This window comes from Arachis duranensis, chromosome 5, assembly GCF_000817695.3.
Source record: "Arachis duranensis cultivar V14167 chromosome 5, aradu.V14167.gnm2.J7QH, whole genome shotgun sequence".
Classification (NCBI taxonomy): domain Eukaryota; kingdom Viridiplantae; phylum Streptophyta; class Magnoliopsida; order Fabales; family Fabaceae; genus Arachis; species Arachis duranensis.
In genome coordinates, this window is record NC_029776.3 from 24770483 (window position 1) to 24783845 (window position 13363).

Consider the following 13363-nt stretch of genomic DNA (forward strand, 5'->3'; position numbering starts at 1 on the left):
AAAAATAAAACTTTTTGAAGAAAAATTTTTAAAAAGGAATAATAGAAAATGCAATTCTAGTGACTCTAAACCAAAAAGTTAAATTTTTCCTAATCTAAGCAACTAGATTCACCGTCAGTTGTTCAAACTCAAACAATCCCCGGCAACGGCGCCAAAAACTTGGTGCACGGAATTACAATCACACTTTTGCAATTCGCACAACTAACCAGCAAGTGCACTGGGTCGTCCAAGTAATACCTTACGTGAGTAAGGGTCGAATCCCACGGAGATTACTGGCTTGAAGCAAGCTATGGTTATCTTATTATTCTTAGTCATGATATAATATCAATAATAATTTTTAGTTTTAATTGTAAAAAGTAAAAGAGCATGAAATAAATACTTATTATGCAGTAATGGAGAATATGTTAGAGTCTTGGAGATGCTTTGTCCTCTGAATTCCTGTAACATAATGCTTTCTAACTTTCATAAATGCAAGGCTCCTTCCATGGAAAGCTGTATGTAGGACATCGCCATTGTCAATGGCTACTTCCCATCCTCTCAGTGAAAATGGTCCAAAAGCTCTGTCACAGCACGACTAATCATCTGTCAGTTCTCGATCATGTCGGAATAAGATCCATTAATTCTTTTGCGTCTGTCACTACGCCCAGCACTCGCGAGTTTTAAGCTCGTCACAGTCATCCAATTCCATAATCCTACTCAGAATACCACAGACAAGGTTTAGACTTTTTGAATTCTCAAGGATGCTGCCAATGGATTCTACCTTATACCATGAAGATTCTGATTAAGAAATCTAAGAGATACTCATTCAATCTAATATAGAACAGATGTGGTTGTCAGGCACACGTTCATGGATTGAGGAAGGTGATGAGCGTCACGGATCGTCACCTTCTTCATAGTGAAGCGCGAATGAACATCTTAGATAGGAACAAGCGTGTTTGAATGGAAACAGAAATCATTGCATTAATTCATCGAGATGCTGCAGAGCTCCTCACCCCCAATAATGGAGTTTAGAGACTCATTCCGTCAAAAAGTACAAAATTCAGATCTAAAATGTCATGAATACAAAATAAGTCTCTAAAAGTTGTTTAAATACTAAACTAGTAACCTAGGTTTACAGAAAATGAGTAAACTAAGATGGATAATGCAGAAATCCACTTCTGGGGCCCACTTGGTGTGTGCTGGGGCTGAGACTTAAGCTTCTCACGTGCTTGGGTTGTTTCTGGAGTTGAACGCCAGGTTGTAACCTGTTTCTGGCGTTAAACTCTAACTTGCAACCTGTTTCTGGCGCTGAACGCCAGACTGCAGCATGGAACTGGCGTTAAATGCTAGTTTACATCATCTATCTTCATGTAAAGTATGGACTATTATATATTGCTAGAAAGCCCTGGATGTCTACTTTCCAACCCGATTGAGAGCGCGCCAATTGGACTCCTGTAGCTCCAAAAAATCCATTCTGAGTGCAGGGAGGTCAGCATCCAACAGCATCAGCAGTCCTTTTTCAGCCTAAATCAGATTTTTGCTCAGCTCTCTCAATTTCAGCCAAAAAATGCCTGAAATTATAGAAAAACACACAAAACCATAGTAAGGTCCAGAAATATGAATTTTGCCTAAAACTGATAAAATTATACTAAAAACTAACTAAAACATACTAAAATCTACATGAAATTACCCCCAAAAAGCGTATAAAATATCCGCTCATCACACTGCATCACAAGATTAATGCATTACACCCTAGGTTTTACGACATACAAAGTCATAGAGCAGGTTTCTAACTCCACATTCAACAAGTTTTTTTGTCACCTACGACACAGTATCACGAGAAGTAAAGTGCCAGTGCCTGTTGTTCAAGTCAAGGGGCGTACTGTGCCGCCATTTGCTGAGCGTCTTAAGCTTCGAGCGAGTAGATAAAGTGGCACCGAAATATATACTAGAATGCTGGAGCAAGAACATAAAGTGGAGGTACACACACATCAAGAGCAGCCAAGATGAGCCTCTATTAAAGCCAAGAAGCAAGAGATTCGATGATTTGGTATTTTAGTCGCATAATATTTGCGAATTTGTGTCAGAATCCGAGGAGCTGACCGGAATTATTCACCAGGATTTTAACAATATCATGGCCGAGATGTAAGAATATCAAGTGAAAAGCAAAGGAAAAAGTTTGTTATCTCACGAAGAGGCGACATTGAGCGATGTGAACGGCCTCCAAAGCCCGCCACGTGTGAGAACAAGAGGCCGCCCCAAGAACAGAGTAGGATCCAACTTGAAAAAAGATCTCAAACGCCTCAAAGAAAAAGAAAAAGCCAGCTCCAAGCGAGGTAACATTGATTTGTTTTCGATTAGGAAAAAAATCGTTTGTGCATTTTGCTAATATACGATTTATTTTGTCTTTTGCAGTTGAACCTTTTAGATGGTGGATCAACGATTCAGTCAAGCTCCAACCTTTACAATGCACAGGATATGAATTATCCCGGAGAGGATTACAGGATTTTTAGTTTTTATTAACATGAATTTCCTTTCATGAATGAGAAAATTTCGGTTCATTGAAGTTACAAGAGGGTTAATTTCTGATTGATGTTAGTATTTACTGAATAGTCACCTTTTTGTTTTTCAAATTAGCGTTCTGAAATTGTTTATTGAATAGTCACTTTATTATTTATTGAATAGTCACTTTATTCTGTTATGTCAAAGAGTTCAGGTGTTTCTGAAACTGAATACTGATATATATACTTTTTTCAAATTAGCTTTCTGCTATGGTTATATATGCACTTTTTCAGTTCATCTTGTTTATTAATTTTGGTTAATTTGTGTTTTTGGGACTCTTAATGTTTGATAAATATCCTCACTGTGAACCTAGAAAAAAAAAATAGCAGCCAGACAGTTACAACGGTATATATATATATTAAAGAAGCAGTGTTTGCTTTTTTAAACAAGTTAAACAAAATAGTATTAATTACAACCAGTCAAACAAACTATGTCCTATTTACTATCTATATCCCCATATGTAAATTTAGAAAAAGGGCTGGATAGGGTAATAGATGGCTTCGGGAGTCTTATGGCTTCAGATGCCTGAATTTACTTGGTCTCTAATTTTGTTCATTTTGTGCCACAGAATATTTGTACCATATTCGCGCCAGAAGGAATCAATTTCTTCCTACATATCAATTAAAAGGAATTAGTTACATAAGAAATGAACCCAACTGAAATAAGAAATGAAACGAATTTCATTAATTTAGAAATTACTTACTTGTGTCCCATTTTTATATTGATAACTCTTTCCTTTTTTTTATCTTTCGAGGATCAATTGTTTCAAGCCATTTTATGATATATATCCCGCAATCATAGCTAAGCAAAAAATAAGTAAAATATGATTAATAGTATACAAAACAAAACACATTAAAAATAGCACTATAGCAGAGAAATATTTTTACTTTGTTTGTTGACCACTAAGCCTAATATACTCTGCTTCTAATCCCTCTCCATCCTCTATTAAGGGTTTTGTCCCAGTGTAAACCCTCATCTGGAAGACTATTAATCCCTGAAAAGGATATAAAAAGTAAGGATGAGGTGAATGTAAATCACCAACTACAATGAACTAAACTCCATTTCATATTTGAACAAAACGTGATAAATATTCAATCAACAAAAAAAATATTTTTGCATGCAAATGAACTCAACTAAACACTTATGGATGAAGTCAATGTAAATCACCAACCCCAATGAACTGAATGCTACTCATGTTTGAATAATTTACAACAAAATATGCATGATGTAAATAACTTACAACAAATTTATTCAGTTTAATTCTCAAGTCAGGTATTTCATCTTTCTTTTTGTTGACAGGGTCAAGCATATAGAATGCCTTCTTGTTGATATCAGCAATCCACAACCACCAGTGTCCTCCGTTGCAAATCGGCACAAACAGCTGAAATTTGGGAAAATAATAGAATATTTCAGTCTAAACGATAGCAAACAACAGAATTATCAAAGAATTTTTAGAAATCACAACTTACAATTGGATGTGATGCCAGTTTTCTTTTGTCAAGAAAACGGCGATAGTGCGCATACTGATCGATATCGATTCGGTAGGCTTTGTTGGTATTTGGATCAATATATTTCTCACCATGGATTTCTAACATAAACATGTGCGAAATAAATCTCAGTTAAATCACAAATGAACCGAATTATTTATCAGAAACGATAAATTACTTAGGGAATAGAAAAATTGGCTTATCACAATATCTATCGGCACACGGTATATTTTTTCCTGAAACCGGCGACATTTCTGTCATTGAGAATCATACACACTGCGTTGACCACTTACAGGAAGAAAATTTATGAGATATACGGTATAAGAGTCTTTAGAAAAATCATTAATATTAACGTAATAGGCAAAAAATTTTACCATGTTTTCTATATTTTCTCCAGACATTAGAGACAAAAAATGATGTCTAAGCCCCTCCAAATGCGCTTCATGCTTCAAGACGAATATGGCATCATATTCATTAGTAGTATCTTTGGTTTCCTTTAGATTTGTCATCCAATGATAATACTTTTCCCCCAGCTCCTCTGTGATTTCTTTTTTTTTCTTCGAAATTTTGTACCCTGCAGCGGTTGTGAAGCTTGGCTCGGCACTGGTTTCCTTAGCACATTTCAATGCCGCTGCCACCCCAGCATCTATCACCGCCTCTGCCAAGATTTCAAGCTGTGTCACCGTAGGCTGAAAGGTTGGGGGAGTTGTTCGAGATGTTGGGGGACTTATCTCAAGGCTGAAGGAAGGTGCATTATCTTTCCAGTTCCAAGGAGGTGGAGCACTGCAAGACGATAGAGGAAAATTTTAAATAATAATGAAAAATCAATATCATATAACACGAAAGCTAATAAAAATTATAGTAATTAAAACTTATACATTCAACAGAGGTTCTGGCTTCATCTTCCTCAAGGAAGATTCCTCACCAGCCTGCTTTTTGGGTTCTAGAGGGCAGCTATAACAAACAGAAAAGAGTCCAATAAAAAACACATCTAATTGATTTCTATATTCAAATGTACCACAAGTAAACATGTAATAAACTGAAATTATCTAGATTTTAACAAGCAAAAAACTTACAAATCGGGTTGTGCTTCTTCTTTCGATTACCCTGCCACCAGAGCTTCTTGGCACGGTTGCTATTGTTCTTCGGGAGGTCTGCTGCTTTAAACATAAAAAAATTCAATAACGACCCGAAATTATTATCCTATACTATTAAAACTAATAAAAATTAATTCTAATTACAACTTACTCATTAACAGAAGCTTCTTCTGTTTGGCTTTTAGAAGGGACATTAGTGAAGGTCTCTCGATGTTTTATTATCTCTTCAACAAGAGAACTAGGAAGAGACATAGCAATAGGAGCTCTACGGAAGATGAACAAGGAAGAAATTAATATTGAATTACCAGAATAGGTACCGAGAAACCGAAAGCTGCACATTGAAAAACTCACATATCGAGAGGTTAAGAATGAGTTTCTCCTCCAATAGCAATGATTTGGAGTTAAGGATCAAGTGTAGTGCTACTGACAATTAAACACAGATTTTGTGTGATTAATTAAACAAAAATTATTACCGAAATCTCAAATACCAACATAAATATTCAACTTACATAGTTGGAGTTTGGAAACTCTATTTTTGATGGAGTTTCTTTCTTCTAAAAACTTTTATCGGGGTTTTCAGGATATTTTTCCTGATAGAAAAGATACCAAATTAAAATCATCAACCAAGATTAAAGGCAGAGGATTAAAAACACCTGAAATTCATTTTTGGAATCCAATGAACTGAATTTAAACCAAAAAAAAGAACCAAATTTACCTGGCATTGGCCGGTGCATTTACAGACGGTGTGGAGCTTGTCTGAGTTTGTAAAGGTTCGCTGTCTAGATTTATAGTCGACAGTCTAAGAAAAAAATAAATATTATTTAGTAAATCCAGAGGAATGACAAGAGGTTTTAGGAAAAGTTAGCAAACAAAGAAAAAGAACTCGATATAAGAAACCGAATCTTACGTCTCAGATAAATCATTCACGCCTCTGTCGAGTCAAAGTCATCCGGAGCAACATTTGTTTATCAAGCTCCATTATTTTTTTCTTTACTCTCTTTTCTTTTAATAGCTACAATGCCTCTCTTCTTCTTTCTACAGCACTGACCTTTACTTGTTCACTCCTGAAAATTCATAAAATAAGTATCAATGAACCTAAAACAAAAGTATCAATGAACCAAAAATATGATTTTAGAAACTTATTCCTTTTTAGATTCAGTTTTGCTTTCTGAATCTGTCAAAAAAAGCTTCCTTGATTTGGTTTGTTTTTTGGCAACTCTCTCCGGTTGTTTTCTTTTCATTGTTGGTGTTTTTTCGATTTCTTTTTCAATGCAACACATACAAACACATCGAATTTATACCAGAGACAGATATCATAGCTGTAATTTACTTAACAAGCACACACAAACAATCATAGGAATGAACCGAAAATAATCAATTCCCAAACTTACTGGTTTTTAGATTCACTTGTGCTATCCGAAATCTGTTAGAACAAGCTTCCTTTCTTTGCTTTCTTTTTTAACCACCTTATGTGGTTGTTTTCTTTTTTTGTCGCTACTTTTTCAATTTCTTCTTCTTCTCTGCGATACATAAGAACAAGCGCAAAAGAACAATTTTCATCAAATAGAAGCAAAACTAAACCCAATAAAAATCAAACAAACATAGCAATGAACTGAAAATAGTCATTTTCGAAACTTGGTTTTCGGATTCACTTGTACTTTCTGTATCTATCGGACTGCTTTTGATTGCAGATTCACTTGTGGTTTCCGAATCTGTCGGAATAATATATTGATTTTTCACCAGCCTCTGTTGTCTTGTTCTTTTGGTTGGCGGTGTTTTCTCAGATTCAGATTTGGAGTCAGATTCAGAAAAATTATCTTCTTCCGAAGAAGAATCCAGAACAACATTTTCTTTTCTTCTTTCTTCAGCTTTCTCTTCTCTTTCCCCTTCAAAAGAACTGTTTTCGACACCTTATCTTCTATCTTTCTCTCCCTTAGTTGTGCTCTGTACACAAGTCCCTAAAACATAAACTTATTTAGTTAGCAGAGTATTTTAGAAGCAACTGAACCGAATTTTCAAGGGAAATTTTTTTTTAATTTACCATCGTATCAGTTGCTTCCTTAGCTATCCGTTCAAGCAGAAGACTCTGTCTCCAGTGGGCCACCCACGGTCTCCCGAGAGTCTCAGGTGCATCTAGTCGAGGGAACTTGGATTCATGGAAATATATCATTATCAATACAAACACGCAGCCATCAACGGACTGTTTATTTCCCCGCTTGCGGGCTTCGATCCGCTTCCTCAAGAAGCTCAGGACATGAGTTGCCCAATCCCATTGTCGGATGTTGTCCACGCAAAGGGCAGGGGGCTTATGGATTGGGGAGGCCGTGCTCACTGTCGTTGGTAGCAAGAAACACTTCTGGACAAAGACGACAAAAGCCCTCTTGAATTTCTTCTGGTTCTCCTCCCCCTCAACGCTCATATCAAGGATAGACTTTGTCAAAGATGCCAATGTAGCACTTTTGAATCTGTCGATTATCTGCTTGTTCTGCTCACTGAGTTTCCCGTACTCAAACTTCTTAGGAAAATGATTTCCTACAATATTTTAATAGCAACAAATCAGTCAAAAAGGCTCAGTTTCATTTTCTGTACCCAAATGAAATGAAAATAAAGAAATTAAAGAACCGAAGTAAGCACAAGTTGAAGGGATGTTACTGTCGTGGTTTATTCCCAATGCATCTGCTACCTTGGTAGGTGTTATGTATATTCTACCATACAAAGTGTCCAAGTATCTATAATAGTCATCATAGCAAGCAATCAATTCTCTCAAGAGCTTCTGAGAGACATTCATTTCCGGAATATGTGCCAGCGCACCAAATCCCATTTCGTCGACAATATCTCTCTTTTGCTGACTGATTGCCTTGAACACCCTCGCTATTGCTTTTATCTGGCATCTGAGATCGTGAGTTTTCTGCAAGGTTTTGAAACAGTATGTTATGATATATTTATAACATAAAAATAGAGTTTATTTGAATAAAAGGGGATAAATATATTTGATGTGTATATATGCTTACGTTATAGCGCGGTTTCTGCTTTTTTGCCACCATCATCTTTTTCATTTTTGCTGTAAGGACAAAAAAAGTTGGTCAATACTTCACTCAATATACCGACAAGCACAAGCATGCATATTTTAATCAAGTGATGTAAATCAGCAACTCCAATGAACCGAACTCCATTCACGTTTGAATAAAACGTGACAAATATTCAATCATCAAGAAAAATATTTCTGCATGCAAAAGAACTCAATTGAACACTTAACAATCAAGTGAATGTAAATCAGCAACTCTAATGAACCGAACTCCATTCATGTTTTGAATAAAACGTGACAAGCATTCAATCATCAAAAAAAATATTTCTACATGCAAAAGAACTCAACTGAACACTTAACAATTAAGTGAATCTAAATCAGCAACTGCAATGAACCGAACTCCATTCACATTTGAAGAAAACGTGATAAACATTCAATTAGCAAGAAAAATATTTCTACATGCAAAAGAACCCAATTGAACAGTTTAACAATCAAGTGAATTTAAATCAGCAACTCCAATGAACCGAACTATATATCACAAAAAGAAACTAACAACAAATTTCCATTTGTATGTCCTAGTTATGCAAAAAAAAAATTAAAATCAGAATAACTCGATCTACTAAACGAAGCAACTCAATCTAGTAAACCTTAAATCCAACTAGGAGAAACGCGAAAATGCGAGATTTTAAATGAACAGTAGTTTTTCTCATACCTTTCGCAGTCTATGTTCTTATTTTTGTTTGTTTTTTCTTCTTTTTTTCGAAATCTTCTCGTGATTCTTTAGTAAAAGTAGAGAACACAAACGAGTTTTGAGAGATTTTGAGAGAAATTTAAATTCCAGTAGCGGTTTCGAGGTTGAAGAAAGAACGTTTCACATTCAAAGCACGAATGAATATGATAACGTTTTGGGAGATTTGAAAACGTTTTGGACACGTTTCATTTAATGAGATTAAATTTTTTTGTGTTGAGCCAACTTAAATGAACTTGGATGAATAATTACATTAATGTATAGCCCAACTATTTTCCTATATTGGAGTTCTTCAAAAAGTTGTTTCAGCCGCATAAGTTTTAATGAAGTTAATGTCTTAGCACGATATTTTGCTTTGAACACTAGTTCGTGTAACCACACCTTGCTTCTTACTTTTCTTTTCTTTTCTTTTCTTTTTGGGTCAGTGGACAAGGCCGGGTGAAACCGACCCGACCCAAACAACAACCCACAACCCACAAATTCAAACAATAACCTCTCCCACTCACTGGAGACCCATAGCAAGAGAAAATCAAATTCAACATTCATGCTTCGACAAGTTGAGAGGATGGAGGCTCTGCTCGGATGCATTGGCTCCGGCAACTGCGCCTAAATTGGCAAGGATAGTTCTTGAGGCGTAAGATGTTGGAGGCGACCGCGCGACAAGGCTCCTGAAGAAAACGACGGACGCTACAGGTACCTATCAATTCCCAACTACCTTTACTATTCACACTATGCTTGAGGGGTTGATGGCCTGGCTTATGAATTGGTACTGCCCAGAGAACTAGAAAGAAAAGAAAGGACAAAACAAGGAAGCAATGCTCCGGGGACACAAAGGAAGAATCACACAAAAGGACAGTGGATCATGTTGGTACACAATAAATAAATTTTCTCTCTAAGCCCTGACTACCATGTTAATGTAGACAAATTTATGGAGATATTTATCAACTACTATTATAAATACTAAACTACTAACTATCAACTATTTGCATAAAGGATAAGCTACAGTCTACCAACTACTATCTATATCTTGACTTTTACTAGTTTTTCCCCTCTGATTTTAGCATCCTGGTTAGAGTTTGAAAAGTGGAAGTGATTTTGAGGCCTCTTTTGGCATTGAGACAGTAGACAGATTTGGTAGTATATGATTACTACTATTGGTTTTTATGATGAAACTAGTGTTAAACCCGTGCATTGGCTTATATTTAAATTTGATAAGTTAAATTAAAAATAATATTTTATAACTATATATTTTTTTAAATTTAGTATAACACTATCATCGTCGTTATATAATAAACGTGTTAAATATGTTGTTTTATCTTTATTCAAAGTAAAATATAAATAGAAGAGTTTGAAGTTTATAATATTCTTAAACCATAAGGAGGGAGACATGAAAAAAATAAGAACATATATAACTGTAATAATAGCATGTTAATTTACACTAAATTTTGTATAAAAAGCTAATAAAAATTTATCGATCGATAACCTAGTATCTTACTAACTTCATTAGAAAAGCAATTGGTATAGGATGTTGTGCTCCTTGTTACACATTTCATTTCAAATCTGAAAAAAGAGTTATAGATAAATTAGTTATATCTATAGTAAATATTTGTGCAAAAGTATAAATTGTAACATGTTATTAAAATAAAAATAATATTATTCTTACCTAAATATTATTAAAAACCTCTTTGAACACGACATTTGTTGTTGATGACTTTGGATTGCCGTCTTCGTCTAGAATTAAAACCCTGAGGCCACTGCGACTCTTAACTCTTGACAAAGCAACATAAAGTTGTCCATGGGTGAACACTGATTTTGGCAAATAAAGCCCTACATGTGATAATGATTGACCCTGACTCTTGTTAATGGTCATTGCAAAGCATACTGTCAATGGAAATTGTCTCCGTTGGAACTTAAATGGCAATCCTGAATCTGAAGGGATCAAGTTCATTCTTGGAATGTACACTTTATCTCCAATATTTCTACCGGTCACTACCGTCGCTCCAATTACATTGCTGCCAAGGTCGTTAACTATTAATCTTGTCCCATTGCATAAACCTGAAGTCTGGTCTATGTTTCGCAGTAGCATTACAGCGACTCCTGGCTTCAAAGTCAACTTGTGATTGGGTAGTCCCGAACATTTGATGTCATTTAGGAATTCTGGTGTGAACCACTCTTGTCGTACATCTTCATTCTCATCAGCTTGACATGTTGTGTCAGAGCTCAAATACTCCTTTTCCATCCCTGGAAAGATTGTCAAGACAAAATCGTTTACCTTCTCGACACTCTCAAGCGTGGGTGCAAGAATTGCCCTACTCTGAAAATACCTGTAATCTGACATGTTTTGCAACAAATTTGGATATGCAAAGTCTACCAAATGAGAGAGAGGATCATCAGGAGTTGTAATCAATAGATCATTTGGAATTTCAACTTCTGATTCATCACCAACAACAGAGCCAATATTTCCATTTCCAACATCAAGTATCCAATTAGCGAATCTCTTCATTTCACTTTCATCTTGATCCAAAGAAGACATTAGAAGCCTCATATTCGTATGCAGTTTCAGAACCTTACAAAATGACCACAGATGGGATGAGTTAATAGCGGATGTCAATATATCGTGTCTACTTCCTTTCGGAATCACCGGAAGTATTTGTCTGAAATCACCTCCTAGAACAACAACCTTACCACCAAATGGTTGATGTGTCTTATGTTGATCGGTAATTGACATAAGATCCCTGAGCGTCCGATCAAGTGCTTCAAAGCACATTTTATTGAGCATTGGAGCTTCATCCCAAATTATTAAGCTACTTTGGATGAGCAGCTCAGCCTTCAAACTGTCGTGCTTGATGTTGCAAGTAGATTCATCAGTAATTGTAATAGCATTGAGTATCTCATCAAATACTAACCTTTGCTCATGAGTCATCTTTTGTTCTGTATATAAGTTTGTATGAGTCAACTCATTTGTGTCATATGCTAACTCCTCCTCTATTAGCTTATTCTGAAAAAGGCGAACATGAGACATCTCAGGATATGGCATTGATTGATAGTCTCTTAAAGATCTCGCATTGCTGTTGAGTATCTTCTCAATCTCAATAAGGCAGAGGTTTTTCAATTCGTCATCAGTCATGTTTAGTCCTAGAAAAAGCACATAGTGATTTTATGAAATATTTAATAAGTAATTCTAAAATAAAACTATTAATATTCTTAATAAAAATAAAGATAATAAGAGAATACAATCTTGATATAAAAAAAAAGACATAGTAAAATACCTTGGTTTTTCAAAGCTTTTCTCCTCTCATATAGTATTCCATCAGCCAATAATGTCCAAGTTGCATTCCAAACACGCTCTGGGTTGCTAATGCTATTAGATATCAGTAGCATCGCAAATAATTTTCTCAATTGATGACCAGATGCAAGTTCAGCTACCTCATTAATAGCTGCAATGAATTCCCTATCATCGCACAGTAGTCCCATGGAATAGCAAGCATCTTGGAAGTTAGAATATATAATTCCATTAACTGTCCTAATATACTCATATGTTGTGCAACCTCTCTGAACAGCTAACAAAATTCTCATATAATAAATATCACCTGTACCCGGTGGAACATAATTTAACCTCCCGATAGAATACCCTCTTTTGCGTGGATGCCATACCCTTGATTCTCTATCATAAACAAATTGATTTGGAAATTCAGCATACGTCAAAGTTTGACCTGCTTCAAATTTTTTATTGGCCTCCATCTACGCTAAGAACATTGTACATTTTCCTTCCTCTTCTTCCATGATTTCTTCAAGATCGTCATCATCTTTAAAGATGATATTTTGCTCTCCAGGCAAATGAAAGGTTAATCTCATCACTGAAGGCCACCTTTGATGAATATCATACGCTAAGATTCTCCACACAGTGGAACCACATTCCTATTATCCATATGGACTCCCTTCTTCTCAGTAACCACCCCTGTGTCTCGTCTTCTATATGATGGGTATCCACTATCATCGATAACTGTGGTTTTACTGAATGTCTTGGGATAATATTTGGTGCAGTACCCATCTTTCATGCAGGAAGATTTTGAGAATGCTCTACCACATGGTCCATGAATCATATATGTAGATACAGCTCTAAACAATTTTGGATGCTGAGCAGGATCTGGCAACTCTGAAGATATTAACTGATCAATTTGAGTTGTCGTTGTTATCTTATGGTCTCCACTTAACCATAAAAGAATGTGAGCATGTGGTAGACCTCTTTTTTGGAATTCCACCGTATACATCCCTTATACCAAAAAGACAAAAAAAAATTATATGTTATATTTAAACTATCTATTTTATGTATGTGCTTTGATAAATTAAGGGTGATAATAAAAAATCAACAATACGTTAAGTAAGAAAATATTTTGCCATTTATTTTATAACAATCTAAAGGATAGAAATATTTAAAAATCAGTTTCGAACCAAACCTCTTTAA

The 13363-nt window shown here is 35.5% G+C and overlaps 1 protein-coding gene across 1 annotated transcript; it reads right to left on the bottom strand.

Moving 5' to 3' along the window:
- Nucleotides 1-10561: 10561 nt before the first annotated feature.
- On the bottom strand, nt 10562-12639 carry LOC107488689 (uncharacterized). The gene is made up of 2 exons (XM_021144070.2): nt 12168-12639; nt 10562-12033 (listed from the first exon to the last, which is right to left on the bottom strand). Exons 1-2 carry the CDS (start codon nt 12637-12639, stop codon nt 10562-10564), a joined length of 1944 nt encoding a protein of 647 aa, XP_020999729.2.
- Nucleotides 12640-13363: the final 724 nt, after the last annotated feature.